The sequence below is a fragment of the Oncorhynchus keta genome, chromosome 28 (assembly GCF_023373465.1).
Source record: "Oncorhynchus keta strain PuntledgeMale-10-30-2019 chromosome 28, Oket_V2, whole genome shotgun sequence".
Lineage (NCBI taxonomy): Eukaryota > Metazoa > Chordata > Actinopteri > Salmoniformes > Salmonidae > Oncorhynchus > Oncorhynchus keta.
Window position 1 is genome coordinate 17,480,067 of NC_068448.1, and position 16,716 is coordinate 17,496,782.

The 16,716-nt window shown below is 40.0% G+C and overlaps 1 protein-coding gene across 1 annotated transcript; it reads right to left on the bottom strand.

Moving 5' to 3' along the window:
- Positions 1–534: 534 nt before the first annotated feature.
- LOC118360382 (cerebellin-4-like) lies at positions 535–6,521 on the bottom strand. Its single transcript, XM_035739646.2, has 3 exons — positions 5,850–6,521; positions 3,808–3,924; positions 535–2,804 (listed from the first exon to the last, which is right to left on the bottom strand). The coding sequence occupies exons 1-3, from the start codon at positions 6,144–6,146 to the stop codon at positions 2,607–2,609; spliced, it is 612 nt and encodes a 203-aa protein (XP_035595539.1). The 5' UTR covers positions 6,147–6,521; the 3' UTR covers positions 535–2,606.
- Between the last annotated feature and the right edge of the window lie 10,195 nt (positions 6,522–16,716).

Sequence of the window (16,716 nt, forward strand, 5' to 3'; positions counted from 1 at the left end):
TTCTTCTTGTATCCATGGACAAAACCTATTCGGGGTTGTTCATACAACCACAGTGCATCTACCATCGGGAAATGGAATATCTTTGTTGAAAAAAAAGCATCATATTGGATTGATGCATGCCTAATAACCAGGCTGCTATTATAGAATATAATTTATTTTGCTAGTTTGGGTTTGTGCCCATCTGTTGACATAAGTATAAATTGTTAGGGTAAATTGTCTCTCAATCAAGTGAAGGGGAGTTAAATTCTCAATTGTAAGGGATAGATCATATATTGCAAATCAAGAATACTTTCAATTCAAATCAGTCATACTTCATTTGAGTCACTCAATACTTATCACATTATAGAACCCACAACAGACAATTGTAAACATATATATATATATATATATATATATATATATATATATATATATATATATATATATATGTTTAGAATGATATATATATCATTCTGTGCATTCATTAATTTGAAATACAATACTGAGTTGTATTCTTCTCCAGCGTCCATAATGAGGCCAAGTTAAAGTATTCAGTCCATTATAACATTTTTATTTCACAAATGAGATGTCGCATATCTGGTTAATGTAATACACTTTTACTGTATAACTACCCTCCAAGGTGTGGTTTCTTGGTGGGAGTTGGAGACATCATTCATGTCTTGAAAGAAAGGAATCCAGTAGTAAAGCATGTACATTTGAGAGCTGTGCCTAAAACAATCGCACAGTAGGCCTACAGTATACGCACCAACATTAAAGTGACTTGAGTTGCCAGCCGAGGAATTCTGAAATAGGCAAACCATTCATTTCTCTAATGACACACTTTTGAAATCCACATAGGCATAACATTCACAGACAAAACATATATTCTCACGACCATGATAGTTACAGTATATGCACAGAAAGCAATTGTCAACTCAGGAATATGTTATGAGAAAATCAAACCATTCAGAGTTTAGATAATATAAATCAATAAATAGTGTAGTGCCATTATATTTACTCAGGAAAGGTTTTTGTTGACCATACAATTACATAAGTTGAAGAGTGAACACAACAGCTACTCTATCAATGCAAGATGGCCAACAGGACACTTTCCCCACGTGTATTTCAGGAAGTTAGAGAAGGTGGGTGAGATTAAGTTTGTGTGGAAAATGTCTAGTCTTATGGAACTATCTACATTATTCACATTTCACACACCTTTTCTTTACATTTCATCTGTTGATAGATTGGATCGAATAATTATCTTTCAAATCTCCCAATTATTTAAGATATTGTAAAAAAAATGAATATTGCAAAAATGCACTGTAAACAAATGGTAAGAAGGAATTTCACATGGGTTGCAGATGCTACAGGCTATGTGGCAGCCATTGACGACATAGCAAATTGAAATCATTGGCTGTAAATGCCAAATCGGTTAATTCAAATAAGCATTTAAATCAAACAAACTATTATGAATAACCCAATGCGTAAATATTAAATTAATAAAGAAATGATTGTGCATAAAATCAAATGTTAACATATAGTATACAATTGTGATCTCTTCAACAAAGTATCACATATGCCTCCACTGAGGCTAACCAACACATGACAGGGAGGTCAATGGTGACGTCAAAAGGCCAGACCTACTGCAGTGTCCAAATCTTGAGCATGCCTCCACTACTTTTCAGTTCAATGACAATATTGCATCTACAACATCTGTTTAGACATAAAGTTGTTTAATAGCCAGATCTCTTCTTGTTATGAGAATGGCCAGACAAAATAAACATGTGTTGTGGATCTTTGCAATGACCTGCTTCTCTGATGCAGTCCTATGCAATCACAAATGTTTTGTTTCATCAGACGAGACAGGATTTGTCTGGTGTACTCAAAACATTTCTAACTTTCTGGTTATGTCTACTTTCCCAGAGCGTTTTATCCTTGACTGTTCAATTTATCTGATTAAAATCTACCTGGTCTTATTTAAAGGTGCATTCAATTATTAATTCAACACCTGCATTGTCAGACTCATATCACAAGTTAATCCTGGTGTTAGAATGACACCCTCCAAATGAAGACAAGTGTGACACTAGTTATCACTTCTACAGAGAGTGTGTGTGACTGTACACGCAAGAAGGGGGTCATTTTATAGTTGGAAGATAGACATTGCTCTGAATTCGGCATTGTAATATCACACATGCCACACTTGCCAAGAAAAACAAATCCATGTCCCCTATAGGAAAGACATCTAAAAAGAGACATGGTGACTTAGAAAGGGCTGTCATGTAAACTTTTTAAAAGATGCTAAACATATTCTGGGACTGTTAAGTTTGTGAGGGAAGAATTGTTGTGAAGTGTTGATCCTCTGTTGAAGTTGTCAAGTAACATGAGCATAGCAATGAGCTGTACTATGGCATTTTCTGGAGCAGTATTGCATTTGTAGAGGGATTCCCATTCCTATCAAACATCAACTCTTTCCAATGTCGCTTTTCTTCTCTCTGTAGCAATCCTTGACCACGGAACATAATATCATCCATCCTTTAGCTAGATCCAACTGATGTAGAAATGTTTTAATTATACAGTAACAACACGTTGTTGATAAAGTCATTTGAATGGTGAGGTTTTCTATCTTTTTACAGAGAGAAAACAAGGAAACCAGAGAACGTAGAGTATTGCCATCCGCCAACTAGATTCCCCTTCTCCAATTTAAGGTAGACCTTGTCCTCTTTATCCAAAAAGAGCAGAACTCCATTGGTGGCTGCCTCTCGAGTTACGTCTTTGTCACCCGCAAAAGCTGAGATGACAGGTTTCCCATTCAACATTAAGTTCACCTAGATGACCCAAAGAGACAGCAATGAGAAAAAATAAACGAGACAGCGGAGAAATACAGCTAATGTTCCTACAGTTAAAGTCCCCATGATATTACTGCATGCCCATAGTCAAACATTGTAATCATCCACAGATACCTACTGTAGCTATTTGCTATTCAATTCTGATCTTGGTTCAAATATGAACGGTATGCAGAAGCCCTCCCCTTGACAATGTACTTTGAAAAAACAACCTCTTTTTTTAGCTTAGTTTTGTCACTCTCTTAAATAGCCTGAATAATAAGATGGTATGTTTAAGAAACTAATGTAGTCTCCTCCCACTTTTCACACTGTTAGAGAGGTCAGAATTCACCAGGATTTGGAAATTGAGGCTACAATTGTGCAAACATACATAACCAAATTAGAAGATTAGCCATGCAGTGGCTGTGATTTCCCATGAATGTTTTATAGCGGGCGGCAGGGTAGCCTAGTGGTTAGAGTGTTGGACTATTAACCGGAAGGTTGCAAGTTCAAACCCCCGAGCTGACAAGGTACAAATCTGTCGTTCTGCCCCTGAACAGGCAGTTAACCCACTGTTCCTAGGCCGTCATTGAAAATAAGAATTTGTTCTTAAACTGACTTGCCTAGTTAAATAAAGGTTTAAAAAAATAGTACATTTTCCTAACATTAACACAGGTAATTGATGAGGTAACTCATCTATTGAAATTAAGTTATTTGTCAGAGATTTGTCTCAGCTTTCTCTCATAACCTGCAGTGCACCATTCTGTCAATGCAAATCCAATATGTCCAAATAGTCCTACACAGGAAATAGTCCAGAATAGACTTAGACAAGATAGTCTTAGACACATTTCCTAATCTGTAATACACTGTTAATAACTCCATTACAAGGCCCTTTCAAAGAATGTAGCCATAGAAAATGTATATCAAAGTATGTCTCTGGGGAATCAAATTATATCATAACTGGAGCTAAATTGCTGAATCAATTAGGCCAAAACAAATTGCTTACCTGTATAGTCTGGCTCTGGTACACTTTTATAACGTGAAAATTAAAACTGTAGATCCCTTTTCTGGGTGACAAAAACACTGACTCCAATGTGAAATAGTTGCCTATATTCACAAGAACCTAGAGAAAGAAGAATAAGGCATTTTAGAAGGTGAATAAATATTATCCTCAATGGTTCAACTAACTATTCAAATAATTATGGCTCAACCACCAGCTGTTTATCTGGTGACACTCAAATTAGGGTAACAAGACTGTAGTGTTAAATCTGATATTTCAGCAGTCGTAGACCCCTCAACTCCTTAGAGAAAAGAATGTACTGACAGTTTTAATCATGTGATGTGACATTCCATGCAGCCTGTGACTAAACCTACAAGACACAAAGAGATTTGTGAGTGTGACTTCAATCAAGCACATCGCCACAAACCTCTAGGACCAACTGCCAGATATAGATTTAATGATTCTTTAACAACAGCGATGACTAAAAACCCCAGCTGTAATCTTGCCCAATAGGCTTCCAATTAGGCAGATTCAGCCAATGATTTATGTAAAGTCTTGGCTATGTTGAGGTGATTTATGTAAGGTTTTGGCGATGAAGAGGTTATTTATGTAAGGCTTTGGCGATGAAGAGGTGATGTATGTAAGGTCCTTCTAGTTGAGGTGCCACCAGGAGTTGTACTATCACAGTGATTTTAGGATAAAATATTTTGCCTGTGAGGTGGTGGGGCCCCCCAACCAAATCTTGCTTAGGGCCCCCAAAATGCTAGAAATGGCCCTGGTGGTACCACCCAATCAAATTGATGAAGCCAAACCAAGCATCTCAATCGTGTGTGTGTGTGTGTGTGTGTGTGTGTGTGTGTGTGTGTGTGTGTGTGTGTGTGTGTGTGTGTGTGTGTGTGTGTGTGTGTGTGTGTGTGTGTGTGTGTGTGTGTGTGTGTGTGTGTGTGTGTGTGTGTGTGTGTGTGTGTGTGTGTGTGTGTGTGTGTGTGTGTGTGTATGTGTGTGTGGACGTGTTTAACTATTTTTACCAACTGGGGACATTTTGTTGGTCCCCAAAAGGTCAAATGCTATTTCTAGGGGGTTTAGGGTTAAGGTTAGAATTAGTGTTAGGTTAGAATTAGTGTTAGGTTTAGAATTAGGTTTAGGGTTAGGAGCTAGGGTTAGTTTTAGGTTAGGTTAAGGTTAGGTTTTTGGGTTAAGCTCAGGTTTAGGGTTAGGGGTTATGGAAAATAGGATTTTCAATGGGACTGAATTGTGTGTCCCCACAAGGTGTGTGTGTGTGTGTGTGTGTGTGTGTGTGTGTGTGTGTGTGTGTGTGTGTGTGTGTGTGTGTGTGTGTGTGTGTGTGTGTGTGTGTGTGTGTGTGTGTGTGTGTGTGTGTGTGTGTGTGTGTGTGTGTGTGTGTGTGTTTCGAGGGGGTTGGATCAAAAGCAAAAATCTATTGCACAAGGACTGGGAAATGTTCTTGGTTGCCTCTGAGAACAGTATTGATGTATATACTGACTCTGTGACTGAATTCATCAGGAAGTGCATAAATTAAATCAAAATCTAATTTAATTTGTCACATACACATTGTCACATACACGTGTGTAAAGAATGAGCGGTAAATTCAGGTGCATGTGTGATTGTGACAGGGCGTGTGCTATGTCCTATTCTCAGATGAACCCCTACCATTGCTTCTGTCTGCTGGTCATTTATAGCCCTTTATTGTGTTTGATCACATGTGAGCTATACCCATTATTGTTGATCAATCATTAAAATTAAAATAAACCAATCAGTCAATCAATAATTAACTATTATTGATACATGCAGGTTGCTCTCTAAACCAACTGTTAGACCCCTCCAAATATTTTTGTTTTGTTTCATTATTTCAATGTAGTTTTGCTGGGGGAAAAACCTGCCACTAAATCCTCAATTACCTATGTAGCCTAAAACGTGGATCCTACACAGCATTGCAGCGCAGTTTTATCACGGAAACTTTGATGTTATAAAATTGAAGTAAAATGAAACATTATCTACTATCTCAAAAACATACAAAACCGTCTTACTTGGTCGAAGTATATGATTCTTGTTTTATTGCTCATCTCCGACGGTTCGTGATTGTTGCTCCGGACCGCAGAAAAAGCGACTTTGGAGTTTGCGGCACGTACCGAAATACCAAGAGGAGAGGACGAGCCCTTCCAATCCGTAGTCGGATTAGAGTCGCAAACCACAAGACATTTGCCCTCCAGGACTACAGGCTCCGTGTCATTCTGAGCTCCCACAAACTCAGAGATCAACGCCAAACTGAACATAAGAACAAGAGAGATTACCATCACCTTGTACAACAACCGTAACAGCCCCATTTTTAAAAAAAGACTCCGTATGAAGTTCCGAGTCCTCCTCTCTGGTCCCCCCGTCGCACACGTTTCTGACGAGTTAAAATTCTTATTGGATCCAGCCGTATGCTATATTGGTGAAAGACATATTTTCATCAACATCCAGATCTTCAAATGTTGACAATTGATTGAAATGAAGATCCAGTTTATTTTCTCTTTGTCTCATTTTCTTTTACATGGTGTTTGTGACTAAAATAATAATCCGAAATAGGTGGCTGCATGAGGGTTTCAATCTGAGGAGAAGAAGCGCAATGACTGGTTGATGCTCTGAGACTCCAAATTACGCGGTATGACTCCTAGTCCCCGTGGTGATATGCCTACGCACGGTCAAGACGCATTCATTTACCAACGTATGTATGTATGCAAATATTTTTTACACAGTTCGTTTTTTTTCTATTATGCATCTTTATCGCCAGGTTTTTATCGTGACATATTCCTCACATCAGTATTTCTGTTGCCTATACCTGACCTCGTTCAAGAAAGTTACAACAATGAGATTGGATACATAGTGGATGCAAGTCAAGGTATGGACTAGACTGTTAATCAATTCGATCTTTGGTCATAAACATAATTGTTTGGAGATCAAACAAAGCTTTTTGTTTAGAACAGTGGATATTTGGTATTTATTTTCCACAAATTTATAATAAGCGGTCTTTAAACAATTAACCCTATAATAAATATTATTTAAAAAAAGAGTCCCTTAATGACACCAAACTAACCTGAATGGATCCATTAAATGGTATGGAATCCACTTAATGGAATTACAAAGTTTTACACACTTCTGCATGTAGACTGGTTGCACCCTCTGTTCAGCTATTACATGTCATGACAGGAATGGCAAGGAGTGGAATGTTAGCTAAAAAGACTGTCAAGAGTATGATGCTCTGTTGTATTATACAAAGCTGTTATACAAGGCAAATCTGTTCCATGTTGGTTCAACATTGTTTTATTGAAAGGACATGGAAACAACGTTGATTCAACCAGTGTGTGCTCAGTGGCTGGTGTGTGAAGAGAGGCCTCTATAAAATTGCTCAGCTTTTGACTTTGGAACACAAATTGAATGAATATTCCAACAACAGCCCCCCAGCAATTAATTAATTTTAAAACAAATGCAATCTATAAAGATGGGAACAAAACTGTTTTGTCATTGGAATTACAGACTCTGGGGCTTTATTAAAAATAGAAATCTCGCTGGCAATTATTGCCTATTCAAAATAAATGATAGGATATAGAGATTTTAAACAATGACAATGCTGCTTAGCCCCATTATAGGCCGACATACGTCACTGTAAACTGACTTGCCACATAGTGCATACTGTACATTAGTCACTGTAACAATGGTCCTAACAACATCTGGTTAATGGTAACCACTGAATTTAGAGTAAAACTATTGGGTCAAAGAACCATCAGTTATGACATAATATTGACTGGCTGTTGCATTCACCTCAGACAGTTGTATGATCAGTGGGAGTGAGACATGTAAGCCATTGGAGATTGTTCAAACTTGGGCCATCACAACATGGTCAGCATTGGACACTTCAAGAGGCTAACAATCTAGGGATAAAAATACTTTGTTGGATCAAAAGCAAAAATCTAATTGCACAAGGACTGGGAAATGTTCTTGGTTGCCTCTGAGAATAGTATTGATGTATAGACTGACTCGGTGACTGAGTTCATCAGGAAGTGCATAAATCAAATCAAAATCAAATTGTATTTGTGACACACACGTTTAGCAGATTTTATTGCAGGTGTAACGAAATGGTTGTGTTTCTAACTCCAACAGTGCAGTAATATCTAACATTTCACAACAACACACACAATACATACAACCTAAAAGTAAAACATTGGAGTTAAGGAATATATAAATATTAAGATGAGCAATGTCAGAGAGGCATAGACTAAAATACAGTAGAATAAAATATAGTATATACAGTTGAATTTGGAAGTTTACATACACCTTAGCCAAATACATTTAAACACCCACACCCAATGGGGAACACCCATTTGCGACCAAGCTTTAACTTCCTGACTGATGTCTTGAGATGTTGCTTCAATATATCCACATGATTTTCCTTCCTGATGATGCCATTTATTTTGTAAAGTGCACCAGTCCCTCCTACAGCAAAGCATCGCCACAACATGATGCTGCCACCCCGTGCTTCACGGTTGGGATGGTGTTCTTCAGGTTGCAAGCCTCCCCATTTTTCCTCCAAACACAATGATGGTCATTATGGTCAAATAGTTCTATTTTTGTTTCATCAGACCAGAGGACATTTCTCCAAAAAATATGATCTTTGTCCCAATGTGCAGTTGCAAACTGCATTCTGTCTTTTTTTATGGGGGATTTGGAGCAGTGTTTTTTTCCCTTGCTGAGCGGCCTTTCAGGTTATGTCGATATAGGACTCGTTTTACTGTGGATATAGATACTTTGGTACCTGTTTCCTCCAGCATCTACACTTTGTCCTTTGCTGTTGTTTTGGGATTGATTTGCACTTTTCGCACCAAAGTACATTCATCTCTAGGAGACAGAACGCATCTCCTTCCTGAGCTGTATGATGGCTGCGTGGTCCCAAGGTGTTTATACTTGCGTACTATTGTTTGTACAGATGAACATGGTACCTTCAGGCATTTAGAAATTGCTCCCAAGGATGAACCAGACTTGTGGAGGTCTAAAAAAAACATTTTTTTTCTAAGGTCTTGGCTGATTTCTTTTGATTTTCCCATGATGTCAAGCAAAGAGGCACTTGAAATACATCCACAGGTACACTTCCAATTGACTCAAATTATGTCAAATAGCCTATCAGAAGCTTCTAAAGCCATGACATAATTTTCTGGAATTTTACAAGCTGTTTAAAGTCACAGTCAGCTTAGTGTATGTAAACTTCTGACTCACTGGCATTGTGATACAGTGCATTAATAAGTTAAATAATCTGTCTGTAAACAATTGTTGGAAAATGTACTTGTGTCATGCACAAAGTAGATGTCCTAACCGACTTGCCAAAACTATAGTTTGTTAACAAGTAATTTGTGGAGTTGTTAAAAAAACTAGTTTTAATAACTCCAAACTAAGTGTATGTAAACTTCAGACTTCAACTGTACATATGAGATGATGAAAGCAATAATATGTAAACATTATTAAAGCGGCCAGTGATTTCAAGTCTACAGTATGCATATGGGGCAGCAGCCTCTAAGATGCAGGGTTAGGTAACCGGGTGGAAGTCGCCTTGTGAGGGCTATTTAACAGTCTGATGGCCTTGAGATAGAAGCTGTTTTTCAGTCTCTTGGACCCAGCTGTCATGCACCTGTGTCTCGGGTCGTTGTTATACTTGATGATGAGCAAAGTGGAGGTGTTGTTTCCTACCTTCACCACCTGGGGGTGGCCCATCTGTACCCAGTTGGTACCCAGTTGGTACCCAGTTGGTACCCTGTACCCAGTTGGTTTCAGACCCAGGGCCCCGAGATCAATGATGCGTATGTTGTTCCCACTGTGACGATTAGAACTTATTCAAACCAAAAGCTTTGGATAGATTGCAGCATTCACACAAAACTGAAAGCACGAGCCCACCGCATTTAACCATGACAAGTGACTGGGAACATGTACGTGTACAAACAGACCAGCTATGCCCTCCGTAAGGCAATCAAAGAGGCAAATACAACAGTACAGGGACAAAGTGGAATCGCAATTTAACGGCTCAGACACGAGACACTCCGTGGCCGACATGAGTAAGACATTTAGCATGTTAACTCTCGCTAGGTTGCCGGTCCAGACAGCAACACAAGCTGCGTCCTCGGCACAATACGGACATATTCAGTCTCTCCCTATCCCAGTCTGTTGTCCCCACTTGCTTGAAAATGTCCACCATTATTCCTTCACCCAAGAAAGCAAAGGTAACTGAACTAAATTACTATCGCCACATAGCACTTACTTCTGTCATCAAGAAGTGCTTTGAGAGGCTAGTTAATATCTCTTAAGGATCAGACTCCTTTCTTCAATTCTTTCCTAAAATGACATACCCAAATCTATCTGCCTGTAGCTCAGGACCTGAAGCAAGGATATGCATATTATTGATACCATTTGAAAGTAAACACTTTGAAGTTTGTGGAAATGTGAAATTAATGTAGGAGAATATAACACATTAGATCTGGTAAAACATAATACAAAGAAAAAAACGTGTTTGTATTTTCTTGTTCCATCATCTTTGAAATGCATTATCTGATTTAGGACGCATTTTAAACTGATCCAATGAACTATTGCATTTCTGTTCAAAATGTTCTAGCAAGTCTGCCCAAATGTACCTAATTGGTCAATATATACATTTTTAAGTACATAACTGTACACTCTCTTCAAACAATAGGATGGTATGTTTTCACTATAATAGCTACTGTTTATTGGACGGTGCAGTTAGATTAACAATAATTTAATCTTTCTGCCCATATAAGATATGTCTATGTCTTGGGAAATGTTCTTGTTACTAATCACATTAGCGCATGTTAGCTCAACCATCCCGAGGGTGGGACACCGATCTGTAGAGATCCTTAAGAGTTAACTCAATCATCAAGTTCACTAACGACACAATAGTCATAGGACTGATTACCAACAACGATGAGACAGCCCACAGGGAGGAGGTGAGGCGCCTGGCGGAGTGGTGCCAGGAAAATAACCTCTTGCTCAAAGTCAACGAAACGAAGGAGCTGATCGTGTACTTCAGGCGACAGCAGAGAGAGCACGCCCCAATCCACATCGACGGGGCCGCAGAGGAGAGAGTGAAAAGCTTCAAGCTCCTCTGTACACATCACTGGCAACCTGAAATGGTTCATCCACACAGAAAGTTTGGCGAAGAAGGCGCAACAGCACCTTTTCAACCTCAGGTGCTGAAGAAATTCACCCTGGCCCCTAAGTCTGTCATAAACTTCTACAGATGCACCATTAAGAGCACCCTGTTGGAGTGTATCACCACCTAGTATGGCAATTGCGCCGTCCACAACCGCAGGGCTCTCCAGAGGGTGGCACACTGTCTGCCCTCCAGAACATCTACAGCACCCTGTGTCACAGAAAGGTCAAGAAGATGATAAAGGACCTCTGCGACCCGAGCCATGGCCTGTTCACCCCGCTACCATCTCGATGGCGCAGACAGTACAGGTGCATCAAAGCTATCTTTCTATCTCCAGGCCATCAGACTGTTAAATAGTCACCACTAGCCAGCCTCGACCCAGTACCCTGCCCTGAATTTAGTCACTGGTACGAGCTGCTACCACCCAGTACTCTACCCTACACTTTAGATACTGTCTGTACACTACTCGTGTTTCTTGTTTTTTTCGTTTATTTATTCAATTCACTCCTTGTACTTGCTTCCCGATTCCCAGCATACACGTTAGAAAATAACACCTCACCAAAAGGAAGCAACAGGGATTTTTATTTTTTACTGGTGTCATTGGGTCTAAAGGCGGCTGCCGACGCAACCGAGGATGCCTCAGCTGGCTCGTCAGGCTTCCATGTCTCAGCTGGCTCATAGGGATTCCATGCCTCAGTTGGCTCGTAGGGTTCCCAGCGCCTCAGCTGGCTCGTCGGGCTCCTGCGACACAGCTGGCTCGTAGGGATTCCATGCCTCAGCTGGCTCGCAGGGATTCCATGCCTCAGCTGGCTCGCAGGGATTCCATGCCTCAGCTGGCTCATAGGGATTCCATGCCTCAGTTGGCTCGTAGGGTTCCCAGCGCCTCAGCTGGCTCGTCGGGTTCCTGCGCCACAGCTGGCTCGCAGGGATTCCATGCCTCCGCTGGCTCGCAGGGATTCCATGCCTCAGCTGGCTCGCAGGGATTCCATGCCTCAGCTGGCTCACCGGGATTCCGTGCCTCAGCTGGCTCATTGGGTTCCCGTGCCCCAGCTGGCTCGTTAGGTTCCCGCGCCTCAGCTGGCTCGTTAGGTTCCCGCACCTCAGCTGGCTCTCTTTTTAAAATGAAGAAAACATTATCAGCTGAAATGTCTTGTGTCAATAAGTATTCAACCTCTTATGGCAAGCCTAAATAAGTTCAGGAGTAAAAATGTGCTTAACAAGTCACATAAGTTGCATGGACTAACTCTGTGTGCAACAGTGACTACCTCATTTCTGTACACCACACATACCTGCAAGGTCCTTCAGTCAAGCAGTGAATTTTAAACAGAGATCGAATCACAACGACCATGGATGTTTTTAATGCCTCGCAAAGAAGGGCATCTATTGTTAGATGGGGGGTGGGAGGATGCATTAAATATCACTTTGAGCGTGGTGAAGTTATTTGGATGGTGTATCATTACACCCAGTCACTACAAAGATACAGGTCCTTTCTACCTCAATTGTCAGAGAGTAAGGAAACTGGTCAGGATTTTCACTGAGGCCTATGGTGACATTAAAACAGTTAGAGTTTAATAGCTGTGATAGGAGAAAACTGAGGATGGATCAACAACATTGTAGTTACTCCACAATACTTACCAAAATGACAAAGTGAAAAGAAGGAAGCCTGTACAGAATAAAAATATTCCAAAACATGCATCCTGTTTGCAAGGCACTAAACTAAATCCGTAAAAAAAATGTGGCAAAGAAAGGAACTTTATGTCCTGAATACAAAGTGTTATGTTTGGGGAAAATCCAACACATCACTGAGGTCCAGTCTTCATATTTTCAAGCATAGTGTTGGCTGCATCATGTTATGGGCAATGTTCCCTCAACGCCTCGATCACACTGACAGCACCAATACATTATGGTACAACAGAAGTACATTCATTTCCAATGGAACGCTGCGTTTTGTTTCAGAAGCAGTTGCAGTACGTTCTGTGTGGTGCATATGTTGGATTTATCGAACATATGCATTAAATTGTATGTGTAGACTTGACAGAAAGTAGCAAAATGTAAATGTTTAACTTTTGTTGCACACATATCCAGTTAAATAAATAGTGAGATTACATAATAAAAAATGCTTTTATTTGTATTTAGTAGCATGAATCAATATTATTTATTCCGTGACAAATGTACAGTTGAAGTCAGAAGTTTACATACACTTAGGTTGGAGTCATTTAAAACTTGTATTTCAACCACTCCACAAATTTCTTGTTAACAAACTATAGTTTTGACAAGTCAGTTAGGACATCTACTTTGTGCATGACACAAGTAATTATTCCAACAATTGTTTACAGACAGATTATTTCACTTATATTTCACTTATAATTCACTATATCACAATTCCAGGGGTTCAGTCAACTAAGTTGACTGTGCCTTTAAACAGCTTGGAATATTCCAGAATATTATGTCATGGCTTTAGAAGCTTCTGATAGGCTAATTGACAGAATTTGAGTCAATTGGAGGTGTACCTGTGGATATATTTCAAGGCCTACCTTCAAACTCGGTGCCTTTTTGCTTGACATAATGGGGAAATCAAAAGAAATCAGCCAAGACCTCAGAAAAAGAATTGTAGACCTCCACAAGTCTGGTTGAACCTTGGAAGAAATTTCCAAACGCCTGAAGGTACCATGTTCATCTGTACAAACAATAGTACGCAAGTATAAACACCATGGGACCACACAGCCGTCATACCGCTCAGGAAGGAGACGCGTTCTGTCTCCTAGAGATGAATGTACTTTGGTGTGAAAAGTGCAAATCAATCCCAGAAAAACAGCAAAGGACCTTGTGAAGATGCTGGAGGAAACAGGTACAAAAGTATCTATATCCAGAGTAAAACAAGTCAAATATCGACTTAACTTGAAAGGCGGCTCAGCAAGGAAGAAGACACTGCTCCAAAACCACCATAAAAAAAGCCAGACTGGTTTGCAACTGCATATGGGGACAAAGATCATACTTTTTGTAGAAATGTCCTCTGGTCTGATGAAACAAAAATATAACTTTTTGGCCATAATGACCATCGTTATGTTCGGAGGAAAAAGGGAAGGCTTGCAAGCCGAAGAACACCATCCCAACCGTGAAGCACGGGGTGGCAGCATCATGTCGTGGCGGTGCATTGCTGCAGGAGGGACTGGTGCATCATGAGGATGGAATAGGATGTGGATATATTGAAGCAAAATCTCAAGAAGTCAGGAACTTTTAGCTTGGCTGCAAATGGGTCTTCCAAATGGACAATGATCCCAAACATACTTCCAAAGTGTGGTGGCAAAATGGCTTAAAGACAAGAAAGTCAATGTATTGGAGTGGCCATCACAAAGCCCTGAACTCAATCCTATTGAAAATGTGTGTGCAGAACTCAAAAAGCAAGGAGCAAACCTGAGTTACACCAGCTCTGTCAGGAGGAATGGGCCAATATTCATCCAACTACTTGTGGGAAGCTTGTGGAAGGCTACCTGAAATGTTTGACCCAAGTTAAACAATTTAAAAGCAATGCTACCAAATACTAATTGAGTGTATGTTAACTTGATGAAAGACATAAAAGCTTAAATTAATCATTCTCGCTACTATTATTCTGACATTTCACATTCTTAAAATAGAGTGGTGATCCTAAATTACCTAAAACAGGGTATTTCTATTAGGATTAAATGTCAGGAATTTTGAAAAACTGAGTTTAAATGTAAAAATAATTTCCAATAGTTTTGGAGGGAATTGCAATAATAAATAGTCATAATAGTAGAGAGTAGGCTCTTCCAACAATGAGACCAATGTTGAGGAAGGTGGTTTTGATTACACTGTTGGACCGGGACCAGCTCCACCGAAATCGCAGGTCTGAGTGTGTCCAGGGATGGTTGAAGTTACGAAAGCAGGCAGGGGAGTTCCACCGTCTCATTCAAGAGCTTTGACTGTTTGGAGAGAATTCCAACCCTACTTTCATCTGGACCGAAGCCAGTTTGATCACCTGCTCCAGATGGTTCGAGCCAGGATCACCAGGATGGATTCCTAACTACCGGGAGTCCATCAGCCCAGTTGAACATCTGGTGATTTGTCTTCGGGAAGCTAAATTCAAGTAAGTTTTTAAATCCTTTGATACCATAATTGATTGATATTAAATATATTTTATGTCAAACTGACCTAGCTAAAGAGCTTTCTAGTTAATAGCCCCTATGTGACAGCAGATGTCCTTTTAAAGAATGTTCATTAGGCCTATTACTTTTCCCAAAGTTTAAAATCCTTTTAAAATGATTAACTTTCACCAAATCCCCATAGGATAACCCTTTTTGGTTCCAGGTAGAACTCTGTTGGGTCCAATGCAGAACTCTGTTGTGTTCCTATGGGGAATAGGTTCTAAATGGAAGCCAATGGGGTACATCCTGGAATCAAAAATGGTTCTTCAAAGGGTTCTCCTATGGGGTAAGCTGGAGAACTCTTTTAGGTCCTAGATATCACCTTATTTTCTAGGAGTGTAGAGTTGGCCTGGGCTGCAGTTTATTGGTACAGTCATAGACTGAATTGTACTTTTTCAAGGCATTGTTAATGATGGTTGATGATTATTTCAATATAATTAGTAGAGCATAGTAAACAATAGGGAGGTAGCTATATCAGTAGATAGAATATGTGGGTGTAATTCAAGTTACACACAATATTGATAGTTATTTTGAATCATATTTCAGATTCTTGGCGACAGTGGACTCCTACATGACCATCAATGCCTGCCACCATGACCTCCCCTCTGTGGCACAAGCCATTTGGGACTGTCTGGTCGGCGAATACATGCCTGTACCCAAGGAGGAATACTGGAGGGCCATCGCTGCGGAGTTCCTGGAGAGGAGGGATTTCCCCAACTGTCTTGGCTCCATTGACGGGAAACATGTAGTAATTCAGGCTCTACTGAGCTCGGGTTTGCAATTCTACAACTACAAGCGTACATATTCAGTTGTACTCTTGCCTCGTGTAGATTCCAACTTCTGTTTCCGTGTTGTCGATGGGCTTTGAGAAGGAGGCGAGGAGAGAGGACGTGAGGAGTCAAGAAAATACAGTTTAGATTCTCCCATGAGACAATAATACAGATAGTCAACCCACCCCCTCAACAGTCTGCCTACCTTCTCCCCTCTATCTGCCTCTGCTCCATCCATCCATTTTATGGGGCGGCAGGGTAGCCTAGTGGTTAGAGCGATGGACTAGGAACCGGAAGGTTCCAAGTTCAAATCCCTGAGCTGACAAGGAACAAATCTGTCGTTATCCCACTGTTCCTAGGCTGTCATTGAAAATTAGAATTTGTTCTTAACTGACTTGCCTAGTTAAATAAAATAAAATCCATATGTTAGCCACCACCATTTAACTAGGCAAGTCAGTTAACACATTCTTATTTACAATGATGGCCTATAAAAGGGCAGGGAACTGGAAACATGAGGTGCCATGAGAAGAAGAGCAGAGTGTATATGCCTGTATCTCTCTCTGAATTTTTTTTTAGCCATAACCAGCTAAACAAGAAAATGGCCCCCGGACATCATGGAACATAACTTCACAGAAAGTTCCAACCCAAAAAAATCGAATCATAAGTCTTGTAAGAGACCAACAAGAACATCTGTGAATTCTCTGGTGTGTGAGTTTCAATTCAGTCAACTAAGGAAATCTATGTAACACTAATACTGAATGCTATCCTTAGA